Source organism: Oncorhynchus tshawytscha, linkage group LG20, assembly GCF_018296145.1.
Source record: "Oncorhynchus tshawytscha isolate Ot180627B linkage group LG20, Otsh_v2.0, whole genome shotgun sequence".
Classification (NCBI taxonomy): domain Eukaryota; kingdom Metazoa; phylum Chordata; class Actinopteri; order Salmoniformes; family Salmonidae; genus Oncorhynchus; species Oncorhynchus tshawytscha.
In genome coordinates, this window is record NC_056448.1 from 9,981,860 (window position 1) to 9,997,233 (window position 15,374).

At 45.6% G+C, this 15,374-nt stretch overlaps 1 protein-coding gene across 2 annotated transcripts; it reads left to right on the plus strand.

The window, feature by feature from the left end:
- Positions 1-15,055, plus strand: LOC112219570 (very low-density lipoprotein receptor). 2 transcript variants are annotated; one of them, XM_024380914.2, is made up of 20 exons: positions 1-307; positions 3,331-3,450; positions 4,487-4,609; positions 6,138-6,260; positions 6,435-6,806; positions 7,129-7,251; positions 7,610-7,732; positions 8,142-8,261; positions 8,457-8,582; positions 8,979-9,150; positions 9,435-9,659; positions 9,772-9,890; positions 10,019-10,158; positions 10,551-10,692; positions 11,089-11,238; positions 12,361-12,423; positions 12,940-12,981; positions 13,460-13,540; positions 13,809-13,978; positions 14,221-15,055. In XM_024380914.2, exons 1-20 carry the CDS (start codon positions 241-243, stop codon positions 14,254-14,256), a joined length of 2,637 nt encoding a protein of 878 aa, XP_024236682.1. In that variant the 5' UTR covers positions 1-240; the 3' UTR covers positions 14,257-15,055. The 2 variants fall into 2 exon arrangements, with proteins under 2 accessions (XP_024236682.1, XP_024236683.1); XM_024380915.2 differs by lacking the exons at positions 12,361-12,423; positions 12,940-12,981 and having other exon boundaries at positions 2-307.
- Positions 15,056-15,374: the final 319 nt, after the last annotated feature.

The window sequence follows — 15,374 nt, forward strand, 5'->3', positions numbered from 1 at the left end:
GAAAGCTCACACACAGCTCTGCTGGCGCGGTTGTTTGGTGCAGGTTGATGTTATCAGTAAATTAGGACATGGCTTGCAGCTCGATGACCAGCTTGAGAGGAGGGAGAGCCTGACCCGTGTTGCCTAAATGAGATAAAAAGCGCGTGGTTGGCACTAGGTTTTTGTATTCTCCAGCTAGGTGTCGTATCCGTAGCAGTGTGAATATCCGCGCAGAACGACCAGGCCAGCTCACACTGCGAAATGGTCACGTCTATTCTTGGGCTCCTTATCCTACCAATATGTCTTCAGCAGTGTGGTGTTGTACACGGTACGTAGCCTAATTGTATATGTCTGAACGTTTTGTGGTCTATTTCAATGTGTTGGTACAACACCGGGTTGGTTATGCCAATTACACCTGCCTATGGTTTCTTTACAGAGGACTGACAGCGGCAATGTAATACTCAACCTTGCTTTCGTTCTACGAATATGGCACAAAACGGGCAGACGGGTTTTCACTGTGCCCACAGCATGTTTTATTCCAACATTTGCCGTTTCCAACAAAATGCCTAGGTTTGACAAACTCCAGAATAATTGCTTTCAGTCTTTAGGTGTCGGTCGTTTAAATGCGGCTAGGCAAAAGGCCTGCGTTTATGTAGGCTACGTGGTCGTTACACTAGAAACGTATAGTTTTTTTAAATGGTCAGTGTGGGTAATTGGTTTGGGTTGCAATGAATCTGAAGTCAATAGTACTGAGATAGGGGGGTGGGGTGTATTTGGAATCTTCTCTTTAACATTCGCTCTCTGTAGGTTACAGAATGTTCCACCAGTGTTCATTTATTCCTGAAGATTGGGGCGAGCCTTCAATGGATTTATGTTGTTTCACACTGGCCAGTGGGACAGCGTAGCAACACCACATTCTCCTCTTGGGGGGGGGGTATTTATAAAGAACAAATGTATAAAGAACAGGTGACTTACTATTTGCGGACTATTGGATTGCAGCGCATGGCATTGGCGATTAAGCGCTTGTCTGTATTACCCTATCGGTATGTAGACCATCTATGAAGTGTTTAGCTTTGTCATTGAGCGTGAAGGGTTATGTTTTGCCACACCGTGAAAATAACATTTTATTAGTGTCGGGGGCTTTTGTTGTTGCATCTCTGATTTGTTTTCACTTCGTGAATTGAGCGAGACCATACGCAAATTAGGTTCTCCTTGACCTAATTAAAATGGAGCTGTGTCCAAGGACCAAGGCTTTATTCTCCATTTTGGTTGTGATACTGAGACCAATAGTGCTCAAAAGCGCGTTGTCTTCAGACTGTAGGCCACAGCGGACAGGGACTATAGACGGACACAATCTGTGGCGAACGGAAATGAGTTTGTCAATCAAAGCAGACAATGGGCCTGAATGAAAGATGTGCGCATTTTTTAAAAATGTATCTTTTGTTACTAAATTAAAAGTATAATACAATGAAATAAGAGTAGGCTAGGCCTACCTACACCAGTTTTAATGTTTGCCCTATAGCTTTCATTATGGAAACTGGTTATTTGAGTATTAACCATACATTTCACAATGACATTGGTCTAACCCTAATTACATATTTCCTTGGAGTGTTTCAGACCTTCTGCCATTAATGATTGCACAATTGCAAACACTTAGTCTACAATTAATTTGAAAATGGTAAATAATGAGACCGATCAGCAAGCAGGAATGTCCACCAGAGCTGTTGCCAGAGAATTGAATGTTCATTTCTCTACCATAAGCAGTCTCCAACATTGTTTTAGAGAATTTGGCAGTACGTCCAACTGGCCTCTAAATCGCAGACCATGTGTGGGCAAGCGGTTTGCTAACGTCAATGTTGTGAACTGAGTGCCCCAGGGTGGCTGTGGGCAGGCATACAGACAACGAACACAATTGCATTTCATCGATGGCAATTTGAATGCAGAGATATGTGATGGGATCCTATTTTTTTGGGGGGTGGGATCTGTGACCAACAGATGCATATCTGTATTCCCAGTCATGTGAAATCCCTAGATTATGGCCTTAAGCATTTATTTAAAATGATTGATTTCCTATGAAAAGTAAAATGTTGCGTTTCTATTTTTGTTCAGTATTTGTCCAAGTTATTGCCTACTATCAAGCTTTAATCAACAGATCCACTGCCCCCAGGCTTTTCAGTGAAGCAACTGCACAAAATGTGTTACAATAGCAGAGATGTGTCTGAGGTACTCCTGCTGTGAGCTGTCCTTGCTCTATAGAACAGATGAGCAGTAGGACCTATACAGTTGACTAATGACTAATATTCACATGATTCAGCCTTGTACTGTGTATTTTTGGCCTGGGACTTCATTTTTATGCCCTGCCCCTCAGGACCAGCCTTATTATTCTAGTTGCGGTTTGGGGGTCATTGGTTTAGATGTAGTGTGAACCACTATAGGAGCACTGCTGCTACACACCGGTCATTGCCTTGAACTATCACTGGATGGTTTGGGCATGAGTGGCACTGATTAATGTAATCTCTCTGTGTATGAGGACCCATATCAGCCACTTGTTTGGTAGTGCCCCTGAGACTTATGCTAATGTCCACACTGCAAGCACTCTGCTTTATATGACCCTCTTGATCGTTCTTTGGCATTCTACCCTTCAAGAGCCTGATCTGCTGGCTTGTTTAGAAAATGGCTGTGTCTGAAAATGGCACCCTTTTGCTTATTTAGTGCACTGCTTTTGACTCGAAGGCGTCTGTTCAAAAGTGTGTGCGCTATTTAAGCAATAGGGTGCCATTTCGGACACCCTTTGGCCACTGCCCAGGACAATTACTAGTCGGTCCCAGGCAGACTATTGTGCTGGTGGTATTGGCCTCCTGTCACACAGGTCTGTTAGCTCCCTGCTGCAGAAGTGTACCATACTGAGCAGGTCACTCAGGCACACTCTGAGGAGCAGGGGGTCATTAGACATGGTCCGGCTGTACTTTCTCCTCTCTGCACAGGCTCGTAGCTGGCTGGCAACAGCCACTCTATCATACAGGAGCCATATGCCGTGTTTCACTGTGGCTGGCTGGTACCTACGGCACAGTGGGTTATTGGTGATGTCAAATGAACTCTCTTCCCTCTGTCAATATTAACCCCATAGACAGTCATTTAGAATTTGACTCTGGCTTTTGAATTTGGCTTAACCATCGCTTGGCTGAATGTGTGCATGTGGTGATGGCTTTGTTCTGTGTACTACAGACACGACCCAGGTCAGCACTTTCAATTTGGTGACGAACGAGATGGAATGTTGTAGTCCTTGAAGCCTGGAGACTCAAACGCCAGTTCCACATTGTTGTGCAATGAGTATTTCCTTGTTCCTTACAGGATCGAAGACAGAATGTGAGCCCAGTCAGTTCCAGTGTGGGAATGGCCGCTGCATCCCGTCTGTCTGGCAGTGTGACGGGGATGAGGACTGCTCCGACGGCAGTGACGAGCACACCTGTGGTGAGACGCACGAACCGCCTCTCACACTATTTCATCAGATCGGTGACAAATCAGTGGCATAGCCTGTTATGAAACCACCCTTATCTTGGCCCCGTTGGTGCTGTGTCTGAATCCACTGGGGTTATCATGACCTGGTGTAAGTGGCGCCGGTTCTGGAGAGCTAAAAATGGCCGTGACGGAGACGCGCCCACAAGCCCCATCTGGGCAAACTGAGTGTCACCTTGATTTTCTGTGCTATCTGGGTCATGGGGGATGAGACGGTGGAGGGAAAGAAGAGGTTGCTGTAGAAAGGGATGTGTGTTGCGGTCTCGCTGAAATCTGTGCTGACATAACCACTTTAGTGTTACTATGGATTACCTGCCCATCTGTTTCCTTTGTCTCTCTGCCCGTCGATCCCTCTATTGACTGTATACATTACCAACACAGCCCTAGTGACATTAATGTTGATGGGACTACCATAAGAGTTAGATGGGCCTCTGGCAATAGGTGGCAATCTAGTCACAAGGAGGAATGGCCTGTGAGGAGGCTCTTTAGCACAGTGGACATGAAGTGACTGAAAATAGGGTGGGGTAAGTGGGAGGTTGAGTGCGAGGGTAGTGCTTTGCCATTGTGGAGGTCTGTTTAACTAATACTATGCTCAGTGCAATAGACCAGGATTTTCCCAAACTCTGTCCTTAGGGCCCCCTGGGTGCACCTCTTGGTTATTGTCCTAGCACTACACAGCTGATTGAAGATAAACACTTCATCTTCAAGCTTTGATTATTTGAATCAGCTGTGTAGTGGGACCCCAGAACCATGTTTGGAAATCCTGAAATGGACCACTATACTAAATATACACTATAGTGACTATGATTTTTAAAGGGCACATTGTCAATCCTTATATTGGTCTAGTTCGGAGCTGACCTTCGGCTCTTATTTGTGATACTTTGGGGTGGATTTTGTCCTCACACTGAAAGACCAAGATGCTTCACTTGGTCTGATTCTGAAGCTCACATGCTGTATCACTAACACACTCGATGCCGCTGTGCCTTTGCAGTTCGTAAGACCTGTGCGGCGGTGGATTTTGTCTGTCGCAATGGCCAATGCGTCCCCAAGAGATGGCACTGCGACGGTGAGCCAGACTGCGAGGATGGCTCTGACGAGAGCGTGGATGTTTGCCGTAAGTGATCTGCAACAAGCCAGCCCCAGATTGGGACTCCTTTTCCTTCTGATCTTCGTATCCCTGTCTAAAATGTTTGAATGTTTTGCCTCCACTTACAGTATGATGAAAAGTTGGGTTAAATTGCCTCTTCCATAATAAGTGGGTCAGGTTGTCAATCTCACATGGGCGTTTAATCACAGTTTCACCATGTGCCTCCCACTGTCAGCCAATGCAACAACTGTCAGTTTGTGGATATGGCTTTGGATCAAGATTAGATCAGGTTACTCTGGCCCTTTCCGCTATACTGCTTTAAGTGCATGTCCTCCGTGCACCCTCGCATAGTTCGACTTGCATAGAGACCAGGTGGCCACATTACAAGCCTTCATTTAATGTTCCAAACGGGATTGTTCCCAGTGATGTGGGCAGCAGCAATGTATTCCTCTGCAGTACACAATGAGCAGGGTGTCAGTCCTATTTGGGGTGGTTTGTGTGTACGTGCAGGTCAAGACGTCACTGGTTTGTTTGACCAGCTGTCGGAAAAGCGCTCTGTCAGTACGCATGGTGATTGTGTGAGAATGTGAGTCACCACATTTAAATATTGAGGAACTCTTAATTCTCCCAAAATGTCCTTTAGTTAGAAGCGGTTGTCTATTAAGCAATTCGCTCCCAAAAGTGCATTAGGTTAGATGAGGCTGCTTCTACACCTGCATTGCTTGCTGTTTTGGGGGGTTTTAGCCTTAGATTCTGTACAGCACTTTGAGACATCAGCTGATGTAAGACTGGCTTTATAAAATGTTGATTTGATGAGACGTTAAGATTATTTCCAACACTGGTCTGTCCGTTCATCTGCCATCGTACATTACTCTCTGAGCCCGTTGTGTGTGATGTTACATTAGGAGCAGTATGAGTTTTCTTCTCCGATGTGGAGCTAATGCTTCACAAGCTCGCCTGACTGATACTGCCCAGCATGCTTTCATATGCATTCCTCAGAAATAGTTTCATTGATTTGGTAGCGCGCACTCACCAGACCTTCCTTTATCCCTGTTACACATGAATTGTCTGTCTCCTCTGCTTCAATGGTATGATTAGTAGGTCAGTTCCTGATGGATTGTCTTTGATTGCAATATTAAATTCCTCTAGGTTTGATTCCTAACCAACAGGTGTTGTGCCAATCGCCACTAGATAGAGGCTTGTAAGAGTTTTGAATGGGCTCGAAGACATGCTCTGGACTCTCAGCCTAGTTAAGGAAGCATTCGTAATCTGATCTATACAGTACCTACCCTGTAAAGAGAGGGAGCGTACACACACTAATCTTGTTGAACACATCAAGATCAATTGATTTGAAAATGTATCAAATTTGTCTAACCGCCTACGTTTGCTGTCAGAGGCAGTCGACTCAGTGCTCCGCTCAATATATCGCTCAGTGCTCCATTAGCCAGCCTAGCCCAGCGCCCTGCAGAATTGTGTGTTAAGCATTTCCCATCCCAAACACTTGCAGCACTAAAGGTCTATAAATTCACTCCCTCTCCATCCATGTGCCCTGCAGACACCAGGACCTGCCGTGTGAATGAGTTTAGCTGTGGTGCCGGGTCCACCCAATGCATCCCGGTCTTCTGGAAGTGTGATGGAGAGAAGGACTGCGATAACGGCGAGGATGAAATGAACTGCGGTGAGTCGCTTTGCCATGTAGCCGTAGGGCGAGAGGTGTCCCTCGAACCGCTAGGTGGATTTCCTTACTGTGTATTTTTGAATGACTCCAAGCAGCAACAGTTAATTTAGGAGTACATGGTTGTTGATTCCTACATTGGCGTCACAGTACTGAGTACTCTGTTCACTCACACAGGTAACATCACGTGCGCCTCGCTGGAGTTCACCTGTGCGAGCGGCCGCTGCATCTCCCGTAACTTTGTGTGCAACGGCGAGGACGACTGTGGTGACGGGAGTGACGAGCAGGAGTGTGCCCCGTCGTCCTGCGGCCCCAGCGAGTTTCAGTGTGGCAACGCCACCTGTATCCCTGGCAGCTGGGTGTGTGACGACGACGTGGATTGCCAGGACCAATCGGACGAATCCCCTCAGCGCTGTGGTCGCCACCCCACGCCCCCGGCTAAATGTTCACCCAGCGAGACTCAGTGTGGCTCTGGGGAGTGCATCCACCGCAAGTGGCGCTGTGACGGAGACTCCGACTGCAAGGACGGCAGTGACGAAGCGAACTGTCGTAAGTGTGGAGCGGCTTAATCAGACCGCCTGCAAGTTCCAGCAGGCCAGCCGATGTACCTTATTTTTGTTACTACTTTTTTTTTTTTTTTGCTACACAGGTCAGATTGCACTGCTTTCATATGATCATAAATGGAGCCTTCTATTACAATAAAACTATATTGCAATAAAAGGATCTGGCCATAAAAAAAAACGTGCTTGTCTTTATACTCTGTGTTCACAGCAGCTGTCATGGGTTTCTGTTTTTTTATGGTTATGACTGGTGTAGGTATTGAGTGCAAATGGGTTAATGGTGTAACAGGTCTGTGTTCTTTCCCCTCCAGCTGTTCGTACCTGCAGGCCAGACCAGTTCAAGTGCGAGGACGGCACCTGTATCCACGGCAGCAGACAGTGCAACAGCTTGCGTGATTGTGCAGATGGCACCGACGAAGTCAACTGCAAAAACTGTGAGTGTTCAACCAGGAGTAATGTCGTCCCGAACGACTGTACATGGTGTTGCTACACTACAGAACGTTTCTGACACGAGGTCATTTTTGGGTTGGTGTTCAGTTATTCCTGTGAGTTGGGTCAAAATATGCTCAATAAATACTTTAATTTGATTCAGGATTACAGCAATGAGATTATGGAAGTATTGACTTCAAGCAGTCCCATGAATTGCGTTAGTTGCATGTGCAATTAAGCCCACCGTGTTTCTATGGGGGATAGTCACAACATTTGTAGTCGTCGACTCTCAATCTCCTACACCCACTTCCATTGTGTCACTGTACCTGTTTAACAGTAATGTCACGTTCTTTCACGACTCAGTGACGCAGTGCAACGGCCCTGACCGGTTCAAGTGTCGGAGTGGCGAGTGTATCGAGATGAGCAAAGTGTGCAACAAGGCCCGGGACTGTCCTGACTGGAGCGACGAGCCCATCAAAGAGTGCAGTAAGTGGATGGGAACCAAACCTGTTTATAATTAAGCAGTAGATGCGAGGTTGAGATCAGTTACTGTGTAGTCTTGTGATTTGTTCAGTCACGATGAAGAGCCATGAATGGGTTGCCTTGCAAGTTGCAATACTGCCCTGGTTGTAGACCGCAGAACATTATGGGGTTGACGCAAGTGTTTCTCTGTTTGTGTATACCACTTACTATATACATGTTACCCTTTTGACCTGTCCCATGGAGGATACCTCATATTGTCCTTGTCAAACTCATCCTACACTACAGCGATTCCCATTAGTCCACTATCGTTCAGCCAGCCGAAGCCAGTCCACTGATGTGATTGATTTTCAGGCAGGCCTTTGTTTGTGAATAAAGGGCATGAGTAACCACCGTTCTGCTGTTCCCGTCTCAGACCTGAACGAGTGTCTGCTGAACAATGGCGGCTGCTCCCACATGTGCAGGGACATGGTGATTGGCTACGAGTGTGACTGCACCCCTGGACTGCAGCTCATAGACCGTAAAACCTGCGGGGGTAGGAGCCATATCTAATCATTAACCCATACACTATTTGTTAACTCATGCGAAAGAAAGGTGTTTTCAGCTGACATTTGTAACTGGGTATTGAGACATACTAAATCTCTTACATTTGACTTGGTATTCACAACTAAATTCATTGACCTCCTGTTAGTGACTATTCATGGTTTTTTTTTTTCCCCCTTTCCTGCAGACATAGATGAGTGTATGAATCCTGGGATCTGTAGTCAGATCTGTATCAACCTGAAGGGAGGGTATAAGTGCGAGTGCCACAACAGTTACCAGATGGACCCCACCACGGGAGTGTGCAAGGCCGTGGGTAAGTTGGCTCAGCCTGGCGTGTATACACCATGCTGTACCACCACGAGCACATGGCAGAGGGATGCCTAGGCAGACGTTGGCGCGCTAGAGGAACGCAGCGTCACTAATGGGCATCCGGTCCAATGACTCGGTACCCCATGTCGATCTGTCCTGATCAATGTGTTTGACTTCTCAAGCTGCTATACATTTTATTTATTGTAGTCCAAGCTCAAATGGAAAAGCAGTGATATAGTTTGCAACGACCTTGATCTGAGAAGTCCAGCTGGGGATGTTTTTTTTTTTTTTTGTGCCATTCCTGACTCGGTGACTCGTGATTAGTGTTCTGACATGAGGACTGACTTAAAGGCTCCATTGTATTGTCATTATGAATGAGTGTCTATGTGGCTCCCTCAAGGCACGGAGCCCTGTCTGATCTTCACTAACCGAAGGGACATCCGGAAGCTGGGTCTGGAGAGGAGGGAGTACACGCAGATCGTGGAGCAGCTGCGGAACACAGTGGCACTGGATGCAGACTTCACCCAGCAGACGCTCTTCTGGGCTGACCTGAGCCAGAGGGCCATCTTCAGGTAGCTATGGGTCCCATCTTCAGGTGCAACGTGTCCCGTCACGCCCACATGCGATTAAGTCTCAGCCCATAGATGGTCTATGATGGAGTCTGTTCACCTTGACCTGTTATCACTGGTTTCTGACAGACGTATGAAATCAGTTTTACATGGTAACCAGGGCCAAAGTTCACTGAGCATATGTTCGCTATACTTCCCAGCAGTAAACAATACAAACTTCTTTTTTTTTTTGGCTCAATGAGTAACCTCAAACCGAGCACATGTTTCTCAACACCTTGTCTTTCCAGCACGGTGTTGGATAAGCGAGGAGATGTAGGAAGTCATGTGAAGGTGATAGGTAACGTCCAGACACCAGTGGGGATCGCAGTTGACTGGATCTACAAGAACATCTACTGGTCAGACCTCGGTACCAAGACCATAGCTGTGGCCAACTTCATCGGCACCAAACGAAAAGTTCTCTTTGACAGCGGTTTGAAAGAGCCTGCATCCGTCGCTGTTGATCCACTCTCTGGGTAAAGTTACTGTATTTAATGGGGGTTCTGCATTTCTGTTGAACAGTTCCTGAATGCTTCCACCTTTCTGAACCCTCATAATTATTTGATCTCCTCTCTGCCCGTGTTCTAGATTCTTGTACTGGTCTGATTGGGGTGAACCAGCTAAGATTGAGAAGTCGGGCATGAACGGGGTTGACAGGCAGGTCCTGGTCGAGACTGATATTCAGTGGCCCAATGGAATCACTCTGGGTGGGTAAAGCTGGATTCTGATTGTCCCGTCACTGCATTATACCTCATGTGCATTTACCCTTTGAGCAGGTTCAATTGCTTTGACGGCAACAGGGTGTGATGAATGTGTATTCATTTCCTTCCCTTAGACCTGATCAAGAGTAGACTGTATTGGGTGGACTCAAAGTTGCACATGCTCTCTAGTGTCGACCTGAATGGAGACAACCGGAGGAAAGTGCTCCAGTCCCCAGGATACCTGGCTCACCCCTTCGCTGTCACTGTTTTCGAGGTATGGCTCTCGATGCGCTGTGAGGGTGGTGACGTGTATATAACAAGTGTGCGAAAGCTACTTCCTATAACTAATACACTGGCAGGGCAATTGACAGATTGTAGTTTTGCGTCTACAATTGGATTCCTTGTGATAATGCTACCCAGCAAACACATGCTTTTATTAACATTCATAATTGGTCATTTGCTAAATCTGTTCAAAGTGATTAACTGGTTTTCTGTAAACACCATATTTTCTCTGTGGTGATCAATGGCATTTACCCCTGGTGGCATTTGACAGAATTACTGTTAGAATAAATATCTGTTCGTTGTCTTTCCTTCTCTGAAGCATAGGTCCCAAGCCATTTCTACTGGCATCTGCTCTGGGGTTTAGTGTGACTGGTTTTGTTTCAGGATCGAGTGTTTTGGACAGATGGGGAGAACGAGGCAATCTACGGAGCAAACAAGTTCACAGGCTCTGATGTGATTACCCTGGCAAGCAATCTGAACGAGCCACAGGACCTCATTGTTTACCACGAGCTAATCCAGCTGCCTGGTAAGGCTGCCAGATGTTAGCCTGATCACTGGGGCTTGAGAGAGAGGGCTATGTTAGTTAGCCTAGATCACAGGGAGAGAGGGCTGTGTTTGCTGCCTCTGTGAAATTCACAGCTCCACACTCATATGTAACCGTCCTCAGTCTACTCCATTGACCCCTGTAACCGTTAGATAAGGAAAGGTCAAAAACAAGGATCCTGCCATGCGCTAACTGGCTAGCCTCTCTAAATGCTTAAAAAAAAACTCTGACTAGGATATTTTAGGACATCAAAATGCTGTCATGTAGGCGTGACTAGATTGATCTGTGTTAAGGCAAAGTAGTGTAGTTCTTCACGTAATGTATCCTAGAAGTATGGGGCACAGGCTAACTGGTTCCCTCCATTTTGATTCCACACAGGGACAAACTGGTGCAATGAGAAGGCTCAGAACGGTGGCTGTACCTACATGTGCCTGCCAGCTCCACAGATCAACAAATACTCCCCCAAATACACGTGCGTGTGTCCGAAAGACCAGACGCTCGCTTCAAACGGCCTTCACTGTCGACCAGGCAAGTACCTTAACGTTAACATCCGGTTGGGCAGTGAGGGGTTAAACTTTTTTTTTTTTTTGTACGAGCCCTCTTTAGAGGCCTTTAACTCCCATTCTGTCACCCAAGCATTTCTTTCCCCTCTGTTGCTTGTGAAGCCTGACTGCTGTAGCCAGGCTGTCTGGCCCTCTGTTTGCCTGTCTTCTGCTTCATCCCAACTGCCCTTCTAAAAGCCTCTGCTGCATTTTCTTCCCCTCTCAGAGCCACTGATGTTTGGGAATATAGTTGAGATGGCACTGGGCTTTTTAAAATCAGTTTGATTTAATGAACCACCCAGGGTGCAGAGGGGACCGGGGGTTATTGTAGGGGCCAATAAGAGGGACTCCTGTCACTTGAATGCTTTATATACTGCTTTTTTTAGATTTGATCAAGAAAGCAACATGTTTTCTACCCAAATAGAAGGTAACTGTCTTGCCTGGTAATTGATGGAATGCTAGGATAGACTGTGCTTGACGCTTTTCATTTGCATGAGACAAAGGGGTCGGATTTGCTTAGTGAGGGTACTAGCGGGGAAAGCTCAGGCTGTGCACCCCACTGCCATTAACCAAGATCTATCGCCTAATATACTTGTCATGCAGTGTAGTCTATGCTCTTAATTTAATAAAGATCTTTATTAAATTATCAATGAAAAAGGATTATTTTTTGTGGGAATTTTGGCCCAGGTATGGATAATATTTTGTCTGATCTAATCGTCTCTCCTGCTTCATTTCATTCATGCCGCTCATAATCCTACATCAGCAGCCTTCAGATTTTGCACTACTGTAGAGTCATATAGGCCTTAACATTTCCTGCTTTTTGTTGCCAATTCCTTTGGCAATTGAACAAGGCTCTATGGTTAGCTGGACAGTATAGAAAATTGATTTGATTTCCCTCTAGTAATTTTGGATCACTTCTGCACATTTTTATTTTTTTACAACGCTTCTGTGCTTCGCGTTGCTCCGCTTTCCTGTTTTTCCGCAAGGAATTAATTTGTGACAAAGTAACATGAAAAAGCTGCATGGTAACACGTATTTCTGTAGTCAGAATGTGATCTGTGATTGAAGTTTTGCCAAAGCGTTACAATACTCTGTTCTCTTATGACAGTGAGCCCTTCTCCTCCCTCAAAGGATGATGGGAAAGCTCTAATACGTCCCACTGACCCCCAAGGTAAAGATGTCAACCGCCCGCATGCCATGTGCGGCTGGGGCTGCATGCGTGTCCTGGCTATAGCCAGGACTCAAGACCCAGTAGTCTAGTTTCATGGCCTTTTTGGGCTCTTAGTTAAAAGATGTCAATGATTTTAATTGTACTCTGGTTTGGCTTCCCTGTGCTACTCATCGTCATGGTGATTAGCCTATAAGCTTTCGGCCTTCTACTGAGGTGGTTATGGGGAAGTTGGTCAGTCAAGATGTCTGGAGTGTTAGACATTCCTGTACTGTCAAAGTAGATTTTGGAAGTAGCTATTAATGCCATCCACCCAGGTATGTTAAACGGTAGATTTTTTTTTAAAGTGATGTCTACAATTAACCAGTGGATGCATGCATAATTGAGGACTACAATTAAAGTAACAAATATAGCATTTTATTTGTAGTGGATTTGTTTGATTAGCCTGATTTCTAAGTAATTTGTTTAGGCATTTTTGTAAGACGCCTTTGTGCTGATCTCAGTGTTTTTTGTTCAAAGTGACCACGGTGCCAAAAGTTGTCCCCCAACCTGTCCCTGCTGGTAAGCCCCAGTTCTCCTTCCCTGATTGAGCCCTTGGTGAAAAGAAGTGGTAGATTTCCTTAGACTGTGATTTGTGCCAAATCACTGGTCCGTCAGCCTGTTCTTGCCAGCTCCTGATGGCCACATAATGTTCCAGAGCCCAGCTGCCCACCCGGGGGGTTGCCAGAGGGATCAGAGCCACCCTATTGGCAGACGGGCAGGGAGGAGGAAAAAAGCTGGTTCTCCCCCCTCCCATTCACCTACTTGTTTGCAAGTCATGTCACTACCAACTCTCATATCACCTATGTTCCATTTCCTAGAGGTATTATTTCCATGACCAGTTGCGTCTATTGTACTTTAGGCCCTAAAGGTTATTCTTGGTACAACGTGATTATTGGTTACCCTAAAATACAGACTAATAGAGAGACGAACCAGTGTTTCTGTGTTTACGCGGTCCCTCAAAGGACCGACTCATTCAGATTAACTTTTTCTGTTGTAGAAGCCAACGTCAGTACAGCCATCCGTGAGGTGGACTCTACAGCTAGAGGATCTGCAGCTGCCTGGGTTATCCTCCCTGTGTGTAAGTACCGCTGTCACTGCCCCATCCCGCATCTCTCCCCAGCAGCTGTCGATGACTCATACTTTTTTTTAAAGGACACTCAACTGTATGATGGGTGGGTGAGCAATAATTCAATGGCTTTTCCTAGTTATAGTAGTTGATTGGCTGTGGCGATTTTATTCAGGTTACCATTGAATTGCACCGCCGCTGTGTAACCTTGTCTCTGGCTAGCTGGATATTAAACTACAGTATGGCTTATGTTGAGCCCACTTTTGGCTCCTGTCCCCAGTGTTCCTGGCCATGGCTGCTGCAGGAGGCTACTTGATGTGGCGCAACTGGCAGCTGAAGAATAAAAAGAGCATGAACTTTGACAATCCAGTGTACCTGAAAACCACCGAAGATGACCTCAACATTGATATCAGCAGGCACTCCTCCAATATAGGCCACACCTACCCAGCAGTAAGTAGTCTCCTTAATCAGTCGCGTGTTCACTTCTGTAATTAACTACTTGATTGTGTTAACTTCCAATCCCTTTGTGCATTGTGACTTATCACCTTGAGTTTACTTGCAGACTGTCCCCTAAGGGGGAAATCCCATTCATTGTTGCTAGTAGCCAGACTACTTTAGCCCTCAATCAGTAAATTGTTTGATTCTCTGCCTGTGAAGGTCCACTTTCCATTGTGCTTTTGTCTTCCTTCCAGATATCAGTTGTGAATACAGAAGATGACTTGTCATAACCAATCTGCCAAGTGAACCCCGTCGGTTTCGTCTACCTTTGGTCTCCATGCCAACGACCTCTGCTTCTTTAACAGAGCAACAACCAGATGCCTTCTGAAGTGCATTAAGTTGTGTTTTCTGGGGGATGTTTGTCATTAGTTGTGTGAATGATGTATGAATTGTCCTACTCACACCAAGTGTGTCCAAAGTGGCAAGGGGTTTTGGGGGCTTGGCCTCTTATATCCCCACTCCTTCCCCCTTAGCCCCAAAACATTTCAAAGATTCTACTACGTGCGACCTTGCGTCTAGTTCAGTACACTGGTCGTCCTTTGAAGTGAGGCCATGCAGGGCGCGATACTGGTTCTAACCTTCAGTCCCCTACTGGACATGTTTCTCTGAATATTTATGAAAAGCATATTTTAGGCAGTACTGTCTTAAATTATGTACGTTTCTTATGAACATTATCTCCAGAAGCACATTCTTACAAAGCTTTTTTTTGTGTGATTCTGTGCTGGGAAGATGAAAGCTAAGGAAGGTCATGTTACTACAGCATTTGTAAAACATTGTACATAAACCCTCTTCCCCTAAGAACAGAATCAGGACTGAAGCACTTTGATCAAATGGTCTGCTGTAAATAAGATTGTATACATTTGACTGAAATCAATTTTTGCTATGGTTGGGCATAGTACCAGGGTAGGGTAAGATGTATTTAACTGAATTTGTTAAACTATTTTGTATGTTTGTGCCGTTGCTGTGACTTTTTCTAGCCATGTGCAGGGGGACTAAATGCTGTGTCGTGAATAAAATGATTTGCAAACACTTAAGATGAAACGAGACCCTTTCATTTACACTTGGAGACTCATAAGTCATTCAAAAAGCCACTGCTTGACTTTCCCTGTACCACTATTTATTTAGGGGTACATTCTGAATCTCCTCCTTTCTCCCAAAGCATACAATCCCCTCATTAATTCAAAGGAATTGACTTGTCTGAGGATGTCATGTATGCACTAAAAACCAATGATTTTAAAATGAGGGAAGTACAAATGTACCAACTTCGGGAGTTTGGTAGAATCAGAGCGTAACCTAGGATGTCATTTGTTGGTCTAAGGTAGTGGCCCTAGTAGCTTTTCGAGAGTGC